Source organism: Telopea speciosissima, chromosome 4, assembly GCF_018873765.1.
Source record: "Telopea speciosissima isolate NSW1024214 ecotype Mountain lineage chromosome 4, Tspe_v1, whole genome shotgun sequence".
In the NCBI taxonomy this organism is placed as follows: domain Eukaryota; kingdom Viridiplantae; phylum Streptophyta; class Magnoliopsida; order Proteales; family Proteaceae; genus Telopea; species Telopea speciosissima.
This window is the reverse complement of record NC_057919.1, coordinates 66,537,607-66,551,677: the sequence shown is the minus strand read 5'-3', so window position 1 is coordinate 66,551,677 and position 14,071 is coordinate 66,537,607. Positions and strand designations below refer to the sequence as shown.

General features: G+C 37.6%; 1 protein-coding gene across 1 annotated transcript; it reads left to right on the top strand.

Moving 5' to 3' along the window:
• Positions 1-10,837: 10,837 nt before the first annotated feature.
• Positions 10,838-14,031, top strand: LOC122659560 (probable LRR receptor-like serine/threonine-protein kinase At3g47570). Its single transcript, XM_043854663.1, has 2 exons — positions 10,838-13,082; positions 13,643-14,031. The coding sequence occupies exons 1-2, from the start codon at positions 11,231-11,233 to the stop codon at positions 14,029-14,031; spliced, it is 2,241 nt and encodes a 746-aa protein (XP_043710598.1). The 5' UTR covers positions 10,838-11,230.
• The last annotated feature ends 40 nt before the right edge of the window (positions 14,032-14,071 follow it).

The window sequence follows — 14,071 nt, the reverse complement described above, 5'->3', positions numbered from 1 at the left end:
TGTCTCTGGCTCTCCATGTTGGAATTTTAAATTCATTTAAAATATTTGATTCAAAATATTTTTATTCTTTATTAAAAGGTTTATTAGAGGGTTTTGCCGCTTCATAATAGACACCTAAATGACCAATGGGTGTACCTATTGGAAGATTTGTTTGAATGGTCAACAAACAAATCTCGTGGGAAAAAGCATGTTTTATGGGCATATCCTTTGGAGACACCCCTTAGGGGTGCCTCTTCTTCTCCTCTATAAAGAAAGGAGTCTTGTCCATTTCTCTAATAATTAATTAGAAAAGTTTTTATTGTTTTTCTCTCAGCTTTGTTTCTCCGTTGTTTATATCCAATTGAGTGCAACTTTCCGTGCCCTTAGTAGCCTAGTATTTGAAGTGCATCATTACTAAATAGCTTTAATTGGAGCACTGTTTTATCTTGGAGGCTAATTCACAAGGACCCGATTGCCCCATAGGGGGTGTCTACAGTCTAAAGGAGAGTGACTTTTGTCACGACTCAGCCCCACTATTTCTTTTATTTTCTTCATGTTTTTCAGGCTTATGACGCATTATATGGTGCTTGAGATTGTCGTCATTGATCTCGATTTGTCTACATCAAGATAAGTAATCTAACCCCTTAGTTACATATATATTGATATGTATGTTTTGGAAGATTGTTTCGTACGCTCCACAGCCTCCTCCTTGTCGGTTTTCATTATTGGAATTAGAGGTTCACAATGGCCATGGTGGAGAGCAGGAACTGGCTAAGAGAGGAAAGGTCATCTCCACTGATGATGCTTTTATATATAGATTGCAAATCAAAGTTTGGCTTTGTTATTTGCTTAATTGCATACATATTTGTCGCAGATATGATATGCCTACCAGCATGAATTATATGTAGTGGCAAAAAAGCAGTCCACCATGTCTTTTGGGACTTTATAACACAATATTATATGTATCAAGACCAACGTCAGTAATAAAAAAAAACATGTGGCAAATGGCTAGAACATGCTTAGAAGGCTTCAAAAGGGTATTGTTGTTGGGAAGAGATGTGGAAAAACCTTTCCACCTATGTGAATCAAATAAGCAATAAGAAACGAACAAGCAACCACAAACCAATCAAACACAAGATTTAATATGAAAAACTCTCAAATGTGAAGGAAAAAAACACGAGGCAACTACTAAAAACAAATAAATGATTATAATGATTCACCTCTGAAGTTTATGCCCAAACTTGAGATCCACACAAGATTGAAGGAAAAAAAAAGCACTTGGAGAGATTATAAGGTTATCTCACACTTTAACAAAAATGCTACAAAATCACCTCTAAAAGCCATCAAAAATTTCTCCCAAATCTAGGAGAACCCAACCGAACAAACAAATTGCAACTTTGGTTACCTGGCTGAATAAGAGCGTGAGATTTAGCATAGACGGCCTCAAGATGATCCAAAAATGAGTAAACCTCCACAAAAATTGTGCACTTCTTCTCCAAGAGCTGCAAGAACAGACTTTTTCTTGGCTTCACAAGCAAGTTAAAACTCTTTTTCTCTTCTCAAACCTTGCATTTTCTCTTTCCTTAGAGAAGACCCACGTATTTTCTCTCTTCTTTTTCTTAGAAGAAAACCCCACTACACACTTCGTTTTTTTTTGGTAAACACCCCACTACACACTTCACAAAGTGACTATTTGAATTATACAACCCACAAAGAAAAGGTAGTGGATGCCAACTCATTGGCACTTTGACTTCACATGAGTTTGGATCCAACTTAACCCAACACCAAAACAATATCCACATGGGGTTGGACCAACACCCAGCAATTGCAACCTCAAGTATTGAAACTAACCAAATTTGAAGCTCTATAGGAAAAAAATAAAAGAGCAGCAACACAACAACAACTATAACCTTATCCCAACTAAATAGGGTCAGCTACATGGACCCGAAGAGGCCGTGACAGTAATAGGAATAAGATAAGTAGAAGGGATTAAAAAGTAGAAAGAAGTAAAAAAATAAAATAAAGTTATTAAAGGAAAGAGTCCAAGTTGTAGTCAAAGCAGCATCCCAGGAACATCCCTCTATAAGGGGTCGGCTACACGGGTCCTTGTCCTCCAAATAACTCTATCCGCAGTCATACTATGATCGAGCCCTACCACATGCATATCCTTTCTTACCACTTCTTCAATAATCATTTTAGGAGTGCCCCTACCTCTTTTAGCTCCTTCAAATTGAATTTGGTCACTCCTCCTTACTGGTGCATCCATGGATCTCCGTTGGACATGACCATACTACCTCAAGCAGCTCTCACGGAGCTTGTCCTAAATTTGTGCAACTCCTAATTCGGTTCTAATACAATAATTATGTACTTTATCTTTCTTGGTCTTGTTGCACATCCTCCTCAACATCCTCATCTCCGCTACACTCATCTTATCTATATTACTCTTCTTAATGGCCCAACATTTCGCCTGATATATCATCGATGGTCTTATTACTGTCCTGTAGAATTTTCCCTTAAACTTAATAGGTATGCGTTTGTCACATAAAACTTCTGATGCACCTCTCCACTTCATCCATCCTACTTTAATTCTATGGGAAACATCATCCTCTTTATCACCCTCTTTGTTAATGGTTGACCCCAGGTATCTAAAGTATTCACTTTGTGGTATTTTCTGCTCCTCAAGTTTCACTACTTCATCACCTCTCCTGGTTTGACTGAAGTTACACATCATATATTCTGTTTTTGTTCTGCTTAACTTAAAACCTCTTGATTCCAAGCATGATCTTCATAGTTCCAGTTTCGCGTTAATCCCTTCCACCATCTCGTCTATCAAAACAATATCATCAACGAAAAGCATACACCAAGGAACCTCATCTGGGATATGCCTGGTTAAATCATCATGATGAGTGCAAATGGAGCTGATGTTATGTGTCTTGAATTCTTGTACCCATTTTGGAGTTTTCCAGTTCTAACATTTTTGGTAGCGACTTGAAGGAGAAATTTTGTGAGGTCTATGATTATAGCGGAGGGCTTGGGCCCCATCACTGATCCTGTATGAGGGTATGGTGGCGAAGCCCACACAATTTGATATGACCCGACCCGATGGATCGACCGACTTGGAGGAGTATTACCTTGTTTTATTATCTTGTTGTGGAAGCAAGAGAGAGAATGTAGATTTGAGGCATTTTTCGTGTTAGGGTTTTATGAGGAGAGTTCTTGTGACTTTTGGGTTTTCTTGAGAGATCTCCGTTGTAATTTTCTTCTATCACATAGTGAATCATCTTCAGCTTCACCCGTGGATATAACACACTTAATTGGTGAGTGAACCACGTTAAATCTTTGTATCATCCTTGCTTAAATTTGTTTGTTTCTTTGTGTTTCTTGGTGTTTGCGTTAACAACTGAGTTCTCCTTTAGTTACACCCTGGTTTTGTAAAACAAAAGGAGGGCATACATAAATCACCAAGCATTATCGGAAAAAACTACCTAGCCTAGCATCAAAGTTCAAAATACATCATCATTACCAAAATTAATCGATTTCGACAAGAAAAAGTTCAGAACTAAAAGATGGAAGTAATATGTACTAAGATATATCAGATTCAGAGATAGAAAAGTAGGAAAAGAAAGCACGAAACAGGGTATGACAACGAGAGTAAAAGAAGAATAAAACTGACCTCAGAATAGAGATTTTGATCTGGAAGACAGAATTGAATGTAGAGGGAGAGAAGCTGTCAAAGCTCACAAATCAGCCCTGCCGAAGTACCTAAATATGCAATGTTGAACCATTTTCAGTGAGATCAGTGTTGAAAAGAAAGTGCATAGGAATAGTTCATAAGGGGTCTTATTGTCTTGGTTCAATCAAGTTAAACAAATACAACAAATAACAAAAGTGACATGTAGACTACAAACAAGAAGAATATCAATTTGATGATATTGACCAGCGGAAATTAATGGGATGAAATCCTTTTCTTTTTCACAACAGCAAAAGATTAAAATTTTCATTTCATTTCACACTTGACACTCTCAGCCTTATCTTGTTAGAAAAGGAAAGATAATGAGTTAATATTGGATATTTGACTCAATATTGGATTCTTCTAGCAATAGAAATCTTTCTTGCTTGGAAAGATTTGAGAGCTTGGAGATTGAGTCCTAATAGAAAACTCAATATTCCTAGCCCATATATGCTACCAATTTGGGAGTGTGAGGGTTGTGTTATATATATACATAATATTGCCCAACCCTAAAATGAGAGATCTCACCTTCTTGGAAAAACCGTGGAGCACTCCCCTCCCCTAGAATTCGTCCTCTCTCTCTCTCTTTCTCTGTGTTTGATCTTGGAGATAGTCTAGGGTTTTTTAGAACCCTAGTGAGTGGAAGTTTGCTTGATCGAGTGGGAACGCAAAGCTGTGCATGGTGCGTGGTGCGTGGAACGACTGTGAAAGGGCTATATTCGGTTAGAGGTTTTGCACTTGTGAAACTCTAGGTAACAATCGAAACCCTCTGTTGTTCTTGTTATTGAATGACATCTCCCATCGATAGACTTTTTCCTATTACGCTTCCGCGAATCAATTTTTGATTTCCTTTCATATCTCTCTCCTCTTAAAACAAGAAGTAATGGGGGGGGAATAAGTGGTGAATTATGAACCTTATAGATTCAATCAAGCCATAACATTATATATAGATTCCAATCATGTACATGACAAGAATAAACAAATAAACAAACTCTAAAAATAAAGTCCTCCCAATTTATCAACAACAGATGTGAAGATAGTCTACTATTGTTTTATCATTTGAAGAAAATTATGATTCTAAGAATGGCTCAAATCTTCAGGAATAGCTATTAATTGAATTAGATGGTCTACTGAAGTGCTATTGCATCACTTGACTAGCATTGCTCTTCACTTTTCTCAGGAAAAAAAATGGAACATATGAAAAAAACCTTCGCACAAAAGGAAGGCAGAAACTATGCAGTGCTTTCTTGACCAATGACTGGTTTGACAAATTTAACCATTTTTTTTTTTTTTTTGGGGTTATAGGAGAGCAAGGTTCTTAACCTTGTTAAACAGAGTTGAATGGTGTAAGAAGATATATGTAACTCTCATTGGGAAAAGGCTTAATTGAGTTGTATTTTTTACAATTTTTTTTTCTTTTGTGCAGGTATCTACTCCTTGAGTTTGTCCAGAAAGCCTGCTAATCACTCTTGATAATCAGGAGCAGAGAGATTTGCTTCTCTTATGGAATTATCCCTGCAAATCAGATTAGTCATTAAAGGTGGCCCAAAACCAAATCTACCGAGCAAATATTTCCAAGGCCAGTTATGCATCATCTGCAATGGGATATGCACTTAAATTGGATGAGAGGTATAGAGTCCAACCACTTGAGGACAATGCATCTATGCAAGTGGGAGAGCTGCAAGATCTGTCCAAGGGAAAGTCATAATTGGATCTGGCCCATTGGACGTTCTTATGGTTCCCTTAACTTCCTCTAATGGTTTTTCTTTTTCTTTATGGGAAAAAGTTGTGCACAACGCCAGCTCAAAACTGAAATGGCACACCCCCTCGTATATCACTGTTCATGTGAGGGGGTGATATGTCATAAATGCCCCTCCCCCCTATTGTTAGATTCCAAAGGGGGTTCGCTCATTCGTCTGAAACTGCACTCGGGCAGTGTATGAAATACTTGGACCTTTATAGCCTACAATTCCCTGTCCGGTACGGTTCGTACAATTCTCTAACAAGGGGGGTGAAATGACCATTCCACCCCCTGACCGAACATTCTACCCGGGTGGGGTCCACTCCCCTCTTGTTAGAGGACTGTAGGAATCATACTAGGCAGGGAATCGTAGACAATAAAAATTCTGAAATACTCTCCCCTATTTTTCATTTTTCACTCTTACGCCTGGCATGTACATCATGCTTCATTTCGAAGATGCATGCATGAATTAATTGTATTCTTTCTTCTCTTATAGATTTGATTTTGTGGGATGAGATTTATTTTATGGGTGTTCCTTTCTGTTTTGGGTTAGGGTAAGGAAACTCTCGATCTTGGCGTCGAGGTTAAAAAAATCAATTGTTATGATCTAAAGATTTCAACTAAAGAGATTTTTATCAAAAAAAAAAAAAAAAATGGGATGAAGAGAAGAGGAAAAACCATTCAACATCCTTTGAAAATTAAAGGAAGATGGAGGGAGACAAGCAAAATGAGTCTTTGTAGACAATAATGGCTTCAACTACCAATTGCATGTGTTGCACTCGCGCACCTTATTGATAGGGTCTAAAGATTTAAACTAAGGTCAAATGTTCTCAATGCCGGCAGCGCAGGCTGCGCCAAACACATAAGGGGTGGGTGAAATGACCACCTTGCCCCCTTTGAATGGCAATCCCATGTTTTTGGGCACAGGCTGAGCTGCGGCACATAGAACATCAGTCAACCCTTTAACTAAATAGAAAAAAGAGGCAATTTCCATCAACATGCCATCAACCACCAAAGTGGAAATGCATACTATCAAATCCATATAAACAGATCCAAATTTACCAGAAGAGCGAAAACATGACAACAAACGACAGGTTTCTCATTTTACAGACGTGGTTGACTAGTTGACATGGACAAAGTCATCATCAAAATGGCTTGTGATAAGGAAGTCCAGATCCTCTCCAGCGTCATTGAAGAGGATTCCTCTCCGATAACGCTCTCCTAAGGTCACGTTTTATATCCATTCACGCTGATATAACTCCGTTTTTCTCATTCTTTTGTTTTATGTTTTATTTTTCTTTTTCCTCTCTCCCTCTTTTATAGGAATCCATAAAACGTGATTAAAAAGAAAATAAGTAATTAAATTTAAAATTTAATCTCCAATCTCTCTCTCTCTCTCTCTCTAATACATTATGCGAAACAATCCTGCAACTCAGTTCATGGGCTGAGGTATTATCGCATCGTGAGGTATCAGTATCATATCGCTCGTATCGGGGCAATATGTAACGGTTTGGTTGTGGCCGATCTTGATATTGTGTCAATATTGTATCGGTGATACATTACGGACGAGAGGTAAAACAGTCAAATATTTTTTTAAAATGGAAATCAGAGGTAATTTTGTCAGATACGGCCGATCCTTGTCGATATTGTAGCGGTATCATACTGGTTTTGCAAGTAACCAATACCTGATCCAATACCATGCAGTAAAACCATGGGTTCTAGTAATCGATAACGGTTTCTACCGATCCAGATCGGTTAGGTTCACCCCTGTTTCCTTAAAAAAAATTAGATTTTTTTATTTAATTTAAAATTTTACCTTTGTTTGTAATGGTCCACCGAGATTGGATTGGCAAGGAATTGGTATTGGTCTCAACCGATACTGATGCGAATCGGCTGATCCGAAACTGATTCTTCAAAATATGATCTTGATATTGTGTCGATACTGTATTGGTTAAAGAAAATCAGGGGGTAAACTTATCTGATACAACCGATCAATGTCGATGCCATATCGATATCGTATCGATTTTACAGGTGATCGATATCCAATCCGATTCAAGTGACCAATACCCGATTCGGTAGTAATAACCACTCCGACAATATAATTTCCTCACCATCCTTATGCCAGAACCAAATTGGCAATTGTTCAACAAAACCAATGTGAGTTGCAGGATTGTTTTGCATAAGGAGAGAGAGAAAAAAATTTAGATTTGAGATAAGCTTCAGGACTTAAGAGAGAGAGATTTGATATTAGATTTTAGATTTAATTACCTATTTCCTGTTCAATAACATTTTATGAATTTCTTAAAAAGAGGGGGAGGGGAAAAAGAAAAATAAAAAAATAGAAAAACAGAAAAAAGAATGAGGAAACTATCCGGCCTCGTGATAAGGTCAGGTCTAGTGTTAATGTAGAAGTCCAGTACATCCACTCGTTCTTCACGTCCAATTCATTGAGAGACACAGTGTTTTTAAGTCTCCTACGCTTTCCAATGAGGTCACATAGCCCATGTGATGGAGTCCGCGTAACCACTAAATGGTCTGAAGTAATAAGAGGAAAGACTTGACTTGACTTGATTTTATTTTATGGGTGTTCCTTTCTCGTTTGGGTTAGGGTAAGGAAACTGTTGTCTTGGAGTTGAGGTTAAAATAATCAATTGCTATGATCTAAAGATTTAACTAAAGAGATGAAGAGTAGAGGAAAAACCATTCAACATCCTTTGAAAATTAAATGAGGATGGAGCTAGGGAGACAAGCAAAATGAGTCTTTGTTGACAATAATGGCTTCACCTACAAATTGCATGTGTTGCACTCATGCACCTTATTGATAGGGTCTAAAGATTTAATTAAGGCCAAATGTTCTCAATGCCTGCGGTGTAGGCTGCGCCAGACACATAGGGGTGGGTGAAATGACCACCCTGCCTCCTTAAATGGCAATCCCATGTTTTTGGGCGTTGGCTGCGTTGCAGCACATAAAACATCAGCCCTTTAACTAAATAGAAAAGAGAGGCAATTTCCATCAACATGCCATCAACCACCAAAGTGGAAATGCATACTATCAAATCCATATAAACATATCCAAATTTACTGGAAGAGGGAAAACATGACAAAAAACGGCAGGTTTCTCATTTTACAGATGTGGTTGACTAGTTGACATGGACAAAGCCATCAAAGCCATCATCAAAATGGCTTGTGATAAGGGAGTTTGGATCCTCTCCAGCGTCTTTGAAGAGGACTTCTCTCCAATAACACTCTCCTAAGGCCACGTTTCATATCCATTTACGCTGATTTAATTCCGTTTTTCTCATTCTTTTGTTTTATTTTCTAGTTTTCTTTTTCTTCTCTCCCTCTTTTATAGGAATCCATAAAACCTGTTTGAAAAGGAAATAAGTAATTAAATCTAGAATCTAATCTCAAATCTCTCTCTCTCTCTCTCTCTCTCTCTCTCTCATACCTTATGTGAAACAATCCTGCAACTCAGTTCATGGGCTGAGGTATTATCGCTTCCTGAGGTATCTGTATCATATCACTCGTATTGGGGCAATATGTAACGGTTTTGATTGTGGCCAATCTTGTTGTGTCAATATTGTATCGGTGATACATTACGGACAAGGGGTAAAACAGTCAAATATCTTTTTGTTAAAGGGAAATCAAGGGTAATTTTGTCAAATACGATCGATCCTTGTCGATATCGTAGCGATATCATATTGGTTTTGCAAGTAACTGATACCTGATCCAATACCATGCAGTAAAACCATGGGTTCTAGTGATCGATAACGGTCTCTACCGATCCAGATCTGTTAGGTTCACCCCTGTTTCCTTAAAAAAAATTATATTTTTTAATTTAATTTAAAATTTTACCCTTGTTTGTACTGGTCCACCGAGATTGGATCGGCAAGGAATCGGTATTGATCTCAACTGATACTGATGCCAAGCGGCTGATCCGATACTGATTCTTCAAACTATGATCTTGATATTGTGTCGATACTGTATTGGTTAAAGAAAATCAGTGGGTAAATTTATCTGATACAACCGATCAGTGTCGATGCCATATCGATATCGTATTGATTTTACAGGTGATCGATACCCAATCTGATTCAAGTGACCAATACCCAATCTAGCATTAATAACCACTCCGACAATATAATTTCCTCATCATCCTTATGCAAGACCAAATCAGTAGTTGTTCATCAGAACCAATGTGAGTTATAGGATTGTTTGGCATAAGGGGAGAGAGAGAGAGAGAGAAATTTAGATTTGAGATAAGATTATGGACTTAAGAGAAAGAGAAAGATTTGACATTAGATTTTGGAATTACCTATTTCCTGTTCAATCACGTTTTAGATTTTGGAATTACATATTTCCTGTTCAATCACGTTTTATGGATTCCCTAAACCGAAGGAGAGAGGAAAAAGAAAAAAAAAATAAAATAAAAATGATAAAACGGAGTTAAATCTCAATGAATGACTATGACACGTGACTTTAGGAAAACGTTATTGGGGAGAGGCGTCAATGACACTGGAAAGGACCCGGGCTCGTGATAAAGTCAGGTCTAGTGTTAATGTAGAAGTCCAGTACATCCACCCGTTCAACATGTCCAATTCAATGAGAGACCCTTGCATCACTCACAAGTCCATAGTCATCATCTCAATTCTCTTTTGTTGACCGATGAAAGAGTGTTTTTAAGTCTCCTACGCTTTCCAATCAGGTCAGATACCCCATGTGCTGGAGTCCGCGTAACTAATAAATGGTCATAAGTAATAAGAGGAAAGACCTGACTTGACTTCTATGATCTAGCTAGCTTTTGGTGGAATATTACACTTGTTGCTTAGCACTATCCTCCTTTTAAATAGGATTAACAGATTAGCTACTCTGCATACCCCCCCCCCCAACTCACTCAAAATTGCATGATTTCTGCATCTGCGTCCTAAAATTTGATTCTGATGGCACTTCATCAGCTTCTAGTTTTCATTCTCCTCTTTGGGAGCTCATTAAGGCTGCTAGAATCAGTCACCGCCAGTAGAAGAATGATTGTCGGGAGGAATGAGACAAATGATCGACTTGCATTGCTGGAATTCAAGAAACAAACTCATGATCCGTACAGAGCGCTAAGTTCTTGGAACGATTCTATCCATTTCTGCAACTGGGTAGGGATCACATGTGGTCATCGTCATCAACAACGGGTTATCAGCTTGGATTTACAAGGGAAGGGCTTGGGAGGTAACATATCTCCTTTCATAGGGAATCTCACTTTTTTACATTTCCTCAACATGACTGACAATAGCTTCCATGGCAAAATCCCCAAAGAGATTGGAAATCTGATTCGACTACGATACTTTTTTTTGGGAAACCACACTTTCCAAGGAGAACTTCCTACCAGTTTAGCCAACTGCACTCGTCTAAGAAAAATTTGGTTGTCCAATAACAATCTTGTTGGGAAGATTCCAATTGAACTAATTTCATCTTTGTCAAAGCTGGAGATAATTGTTGTTCATAATAATGGCTTAACAGGAAAAATACCAGCTTCTTTGGGGAATATTTCCTCCATTCGAATTATCTCTTTGGGAGGAAATGGACTGCAGGGGAGCATTCCAGAATCCTTTGGTCAGCTAAGAAACTTATACCTTCTATCACTTCATGCAAACAAGCTATCCGGTATGTTACCTCTCTCACTATATAATCTCTCATCTCTTGAAATTGCTTCCCTCACACAAAACCAACTGCATGAGAGCCTTCCATGAGACATAGGCCTCACTCTTCCAAATCTCAAAGAAATATATATTGGAATGAACCTTTTCTCAGGGAGCATTCCGAATTCCATCTCCAATATTTCAACACTCGAAGTGATTGATCTCTCTTTCAACAGTTTTATCGGACCAGTCCCTAACAACTTAGGAGACCTTCAAAATCTTCAATTTTTCATTATTGGTGGAAATCAATGTGGAACAGGGGAAGTTGATGGTTTAGATTTTGTAAAATCTTTGATCAATCATACACATCTAGAGATTTTGGACCTACAATATAATGGTTTTAAGGGTCCCCTTCCCAACTTTAAAGCCAATCTCTCAACACAACTATCAATTCTTTGTTTAGGAGTGAATCAAATATCCAAAACCATTCCTGTTTGGATTGAGAATCTCGTCAAGTTAACCTTCTTGGCCATGAATGAGAATTTTCTAGAAGGCAATATTCCTTCTGGGATAGGAAAACTTTCGAAGCTTCAAAGATTAGACTTGCTTGAAAACAAACTTTCGGGAGAGATACCTTCCTCTATAGGCAATCTCACTTTTTTGTTTGAACTCCGTTTAGAAGCCAATAACTTGAATGCAAGCATTCCTTCAAGCCTTGGAAATTGTCAACAGTTACAATACATAAACCTTAGTCATAATAAACTCCAAGGCCCAATACCCAAACAACTCTTTTATATTTCCTCCTTATCAATAGCTCTCGACTTATCTAATAATTCTCTGGATGGTTCCCTACCAACAGAAGTTGGTAACTTGAAGAGTCTTTCTACAATAGATATCTCCAAAAATAGATTGTCTGGAGAAATCCCCTCCTCCATTGGTGACTGTAATAGTTTGGAACATCTTTACATGGGGGATAATTTCTTTGAAGAAACCATTCCTCACTCTTTGACTCTTTTAAAGGGGCTTCAAGATTTAGATCTCTCACACAACAACTTGTCAATGCAAATCCCGAAAGGTCTACAAAATCTTTTAACATTGCGATGTTTGAATTTATCCTTCAATAATCTTGAGGGGGAGGTACCAACAAAAGGAATCTTTGGAAATGCAAGTGCAATTTTGGTGAATGGAAATGATAAGCTTTGTGGGGGAATTGCGGAGTTACGACTACCTACATGCACAAACCATGGATCTACGAAACGACAAAAGTTCAATGGTTTTGGAATAGTTTTGGCGATAATCAGTGTGGTTCTTGGTATCCTTTTGATATCTTCCTTTCTTACTCTCTATTGGATAAGAAGATCAAAAAGTAAACCTCCATCCACACCATTAATCGATGACTGGTTCTTAAAGATTTCTTACAAAGAGCTCTTCCAAGCTACTAGAGGATTTTCTTCAGCTAATTTCATAGGTTCTGGTAGTTTTGGCTCTGTATACAAAGGGATTATCGGCCAGGATGAAACAATTGTCGCAGTTAAGGTACTCAACCTTCACAATCCAAGAGTTTACAAGAGCTTTATGGTTGAATGCAAAGCATTAAGAAACATTCGGCATCGAAATCTTATCAAGATTTTAACTTTATGTTCAAGTCTTGATTCAAAAGGCAAAGATTTCAAAGCCCTTGTTTATGAGTTCATGCCCAATGGGAGTCTAGATGATTGGTTGCATCTACTGGTGGAGGCACATAATCATTCAAGGAATTTAAGCCTTCTTCAAAGATTAAACATCGCAATTGATGTGGCTTCTGCTTTGGATTACCTTCATTATAACTGCTATGCGTCAATTGTTTATTGTGACTTGAAGCCAAGCAATGTTCTAATTGACAGTGATATGACTGCGCATGTCAGTGATTTTGGTTTGGCGAGGCTACTTTTAGAACCAAACGACAATTCTTCCGAGACCCAAACTAGTACCATTGGGATAAAAGGATCTATTGGCTATGCTGCTCCAGGTAACAAATAAACTATTTGATTTTATTTTGAGTTATCAATCAATATATTAAAATTTATTCTGTAAATCTAAATGCCATTTACTAAATTGTTTCTGTCTATTCTAATCAAAATCCATGGTAGGCTGTTAAACATGACCCAAATGATTATTTAGAAAAAGGGTCCACATCTAAAGATCATGTTTATTAGGTTCATACTTCAATCCAACTATTATTGGATATTCAGATCCTGTACCTAATAGTTGATGGAGTATATCAACACACTTTTCTATCTTAATTGGGGTGGATATCATGGTTTTATCCACATTCATTTCAATTAGGAATTTATAATACTACGAACACATTGGAACCTAGCATCCGATTGGACCGAATTTAGATTGGATTCTTTTTAACATAATCAAAAGAGTCATGATTCCCAAATTGAAGATATGATCATATAACTCACTACTTTTGAATGATGTGTTCACGACTTCTATCTCACTGTAATTTCTTGTATTGTATGAGAAAAAGAAAATGCAAATATCTTATTGTTATACTAACAACAAGAGATTTCTAAATTTCAGAATATGGAATGGGTGGAAAGGCAACTATACAAGGGGATGTGTTTAGCTATGGAATCCTTTTATTGGAGATGTTCACAGGAAAAAGGCCAACAGATCAGATGTTTACGGATGACTTAAATCTCCATAACTTTGCAACGTCAGCTTTACCTGTACACGTGATGCAAATTTTAGATCCAACACTCATACCCAAGGAAGAACAAAGTGAAGAAATTGAAGAGGTTGCTATCAATAGGACTGAAGGTCCTAGTCATAAGACAGATCAATTGCAAGATTGCATAACGTCAATAATTGAAATTGGGATCCAGTGCTCCATGGAATCACCAAGAGAACGTATGAACATAAATGATGTTGGAAGGGGATTACATCTAATCAAAAGGAAATTTTCTTGAAGCAAGAATCTATCAATGTAGAGCAATTTCGCCTAATAGA

Excerpts from the sequence above, each read along its gene's own strand:
- LOC122659560 (XM_043854663.1), top strand. The coding sequence starts at position 11,231 with ATGAACCTTTTCTCAGGGAGCATTCCGAATTCCATCTCCAATATTTCA. Across the intron at positions 13,083-13,642 it reads TATTGGCTATGCTGCTCCAG|AATATGGAATGGGTGGAAAG; the intron begins GTAACAAATAAA and ends TCTAAATTTCAG.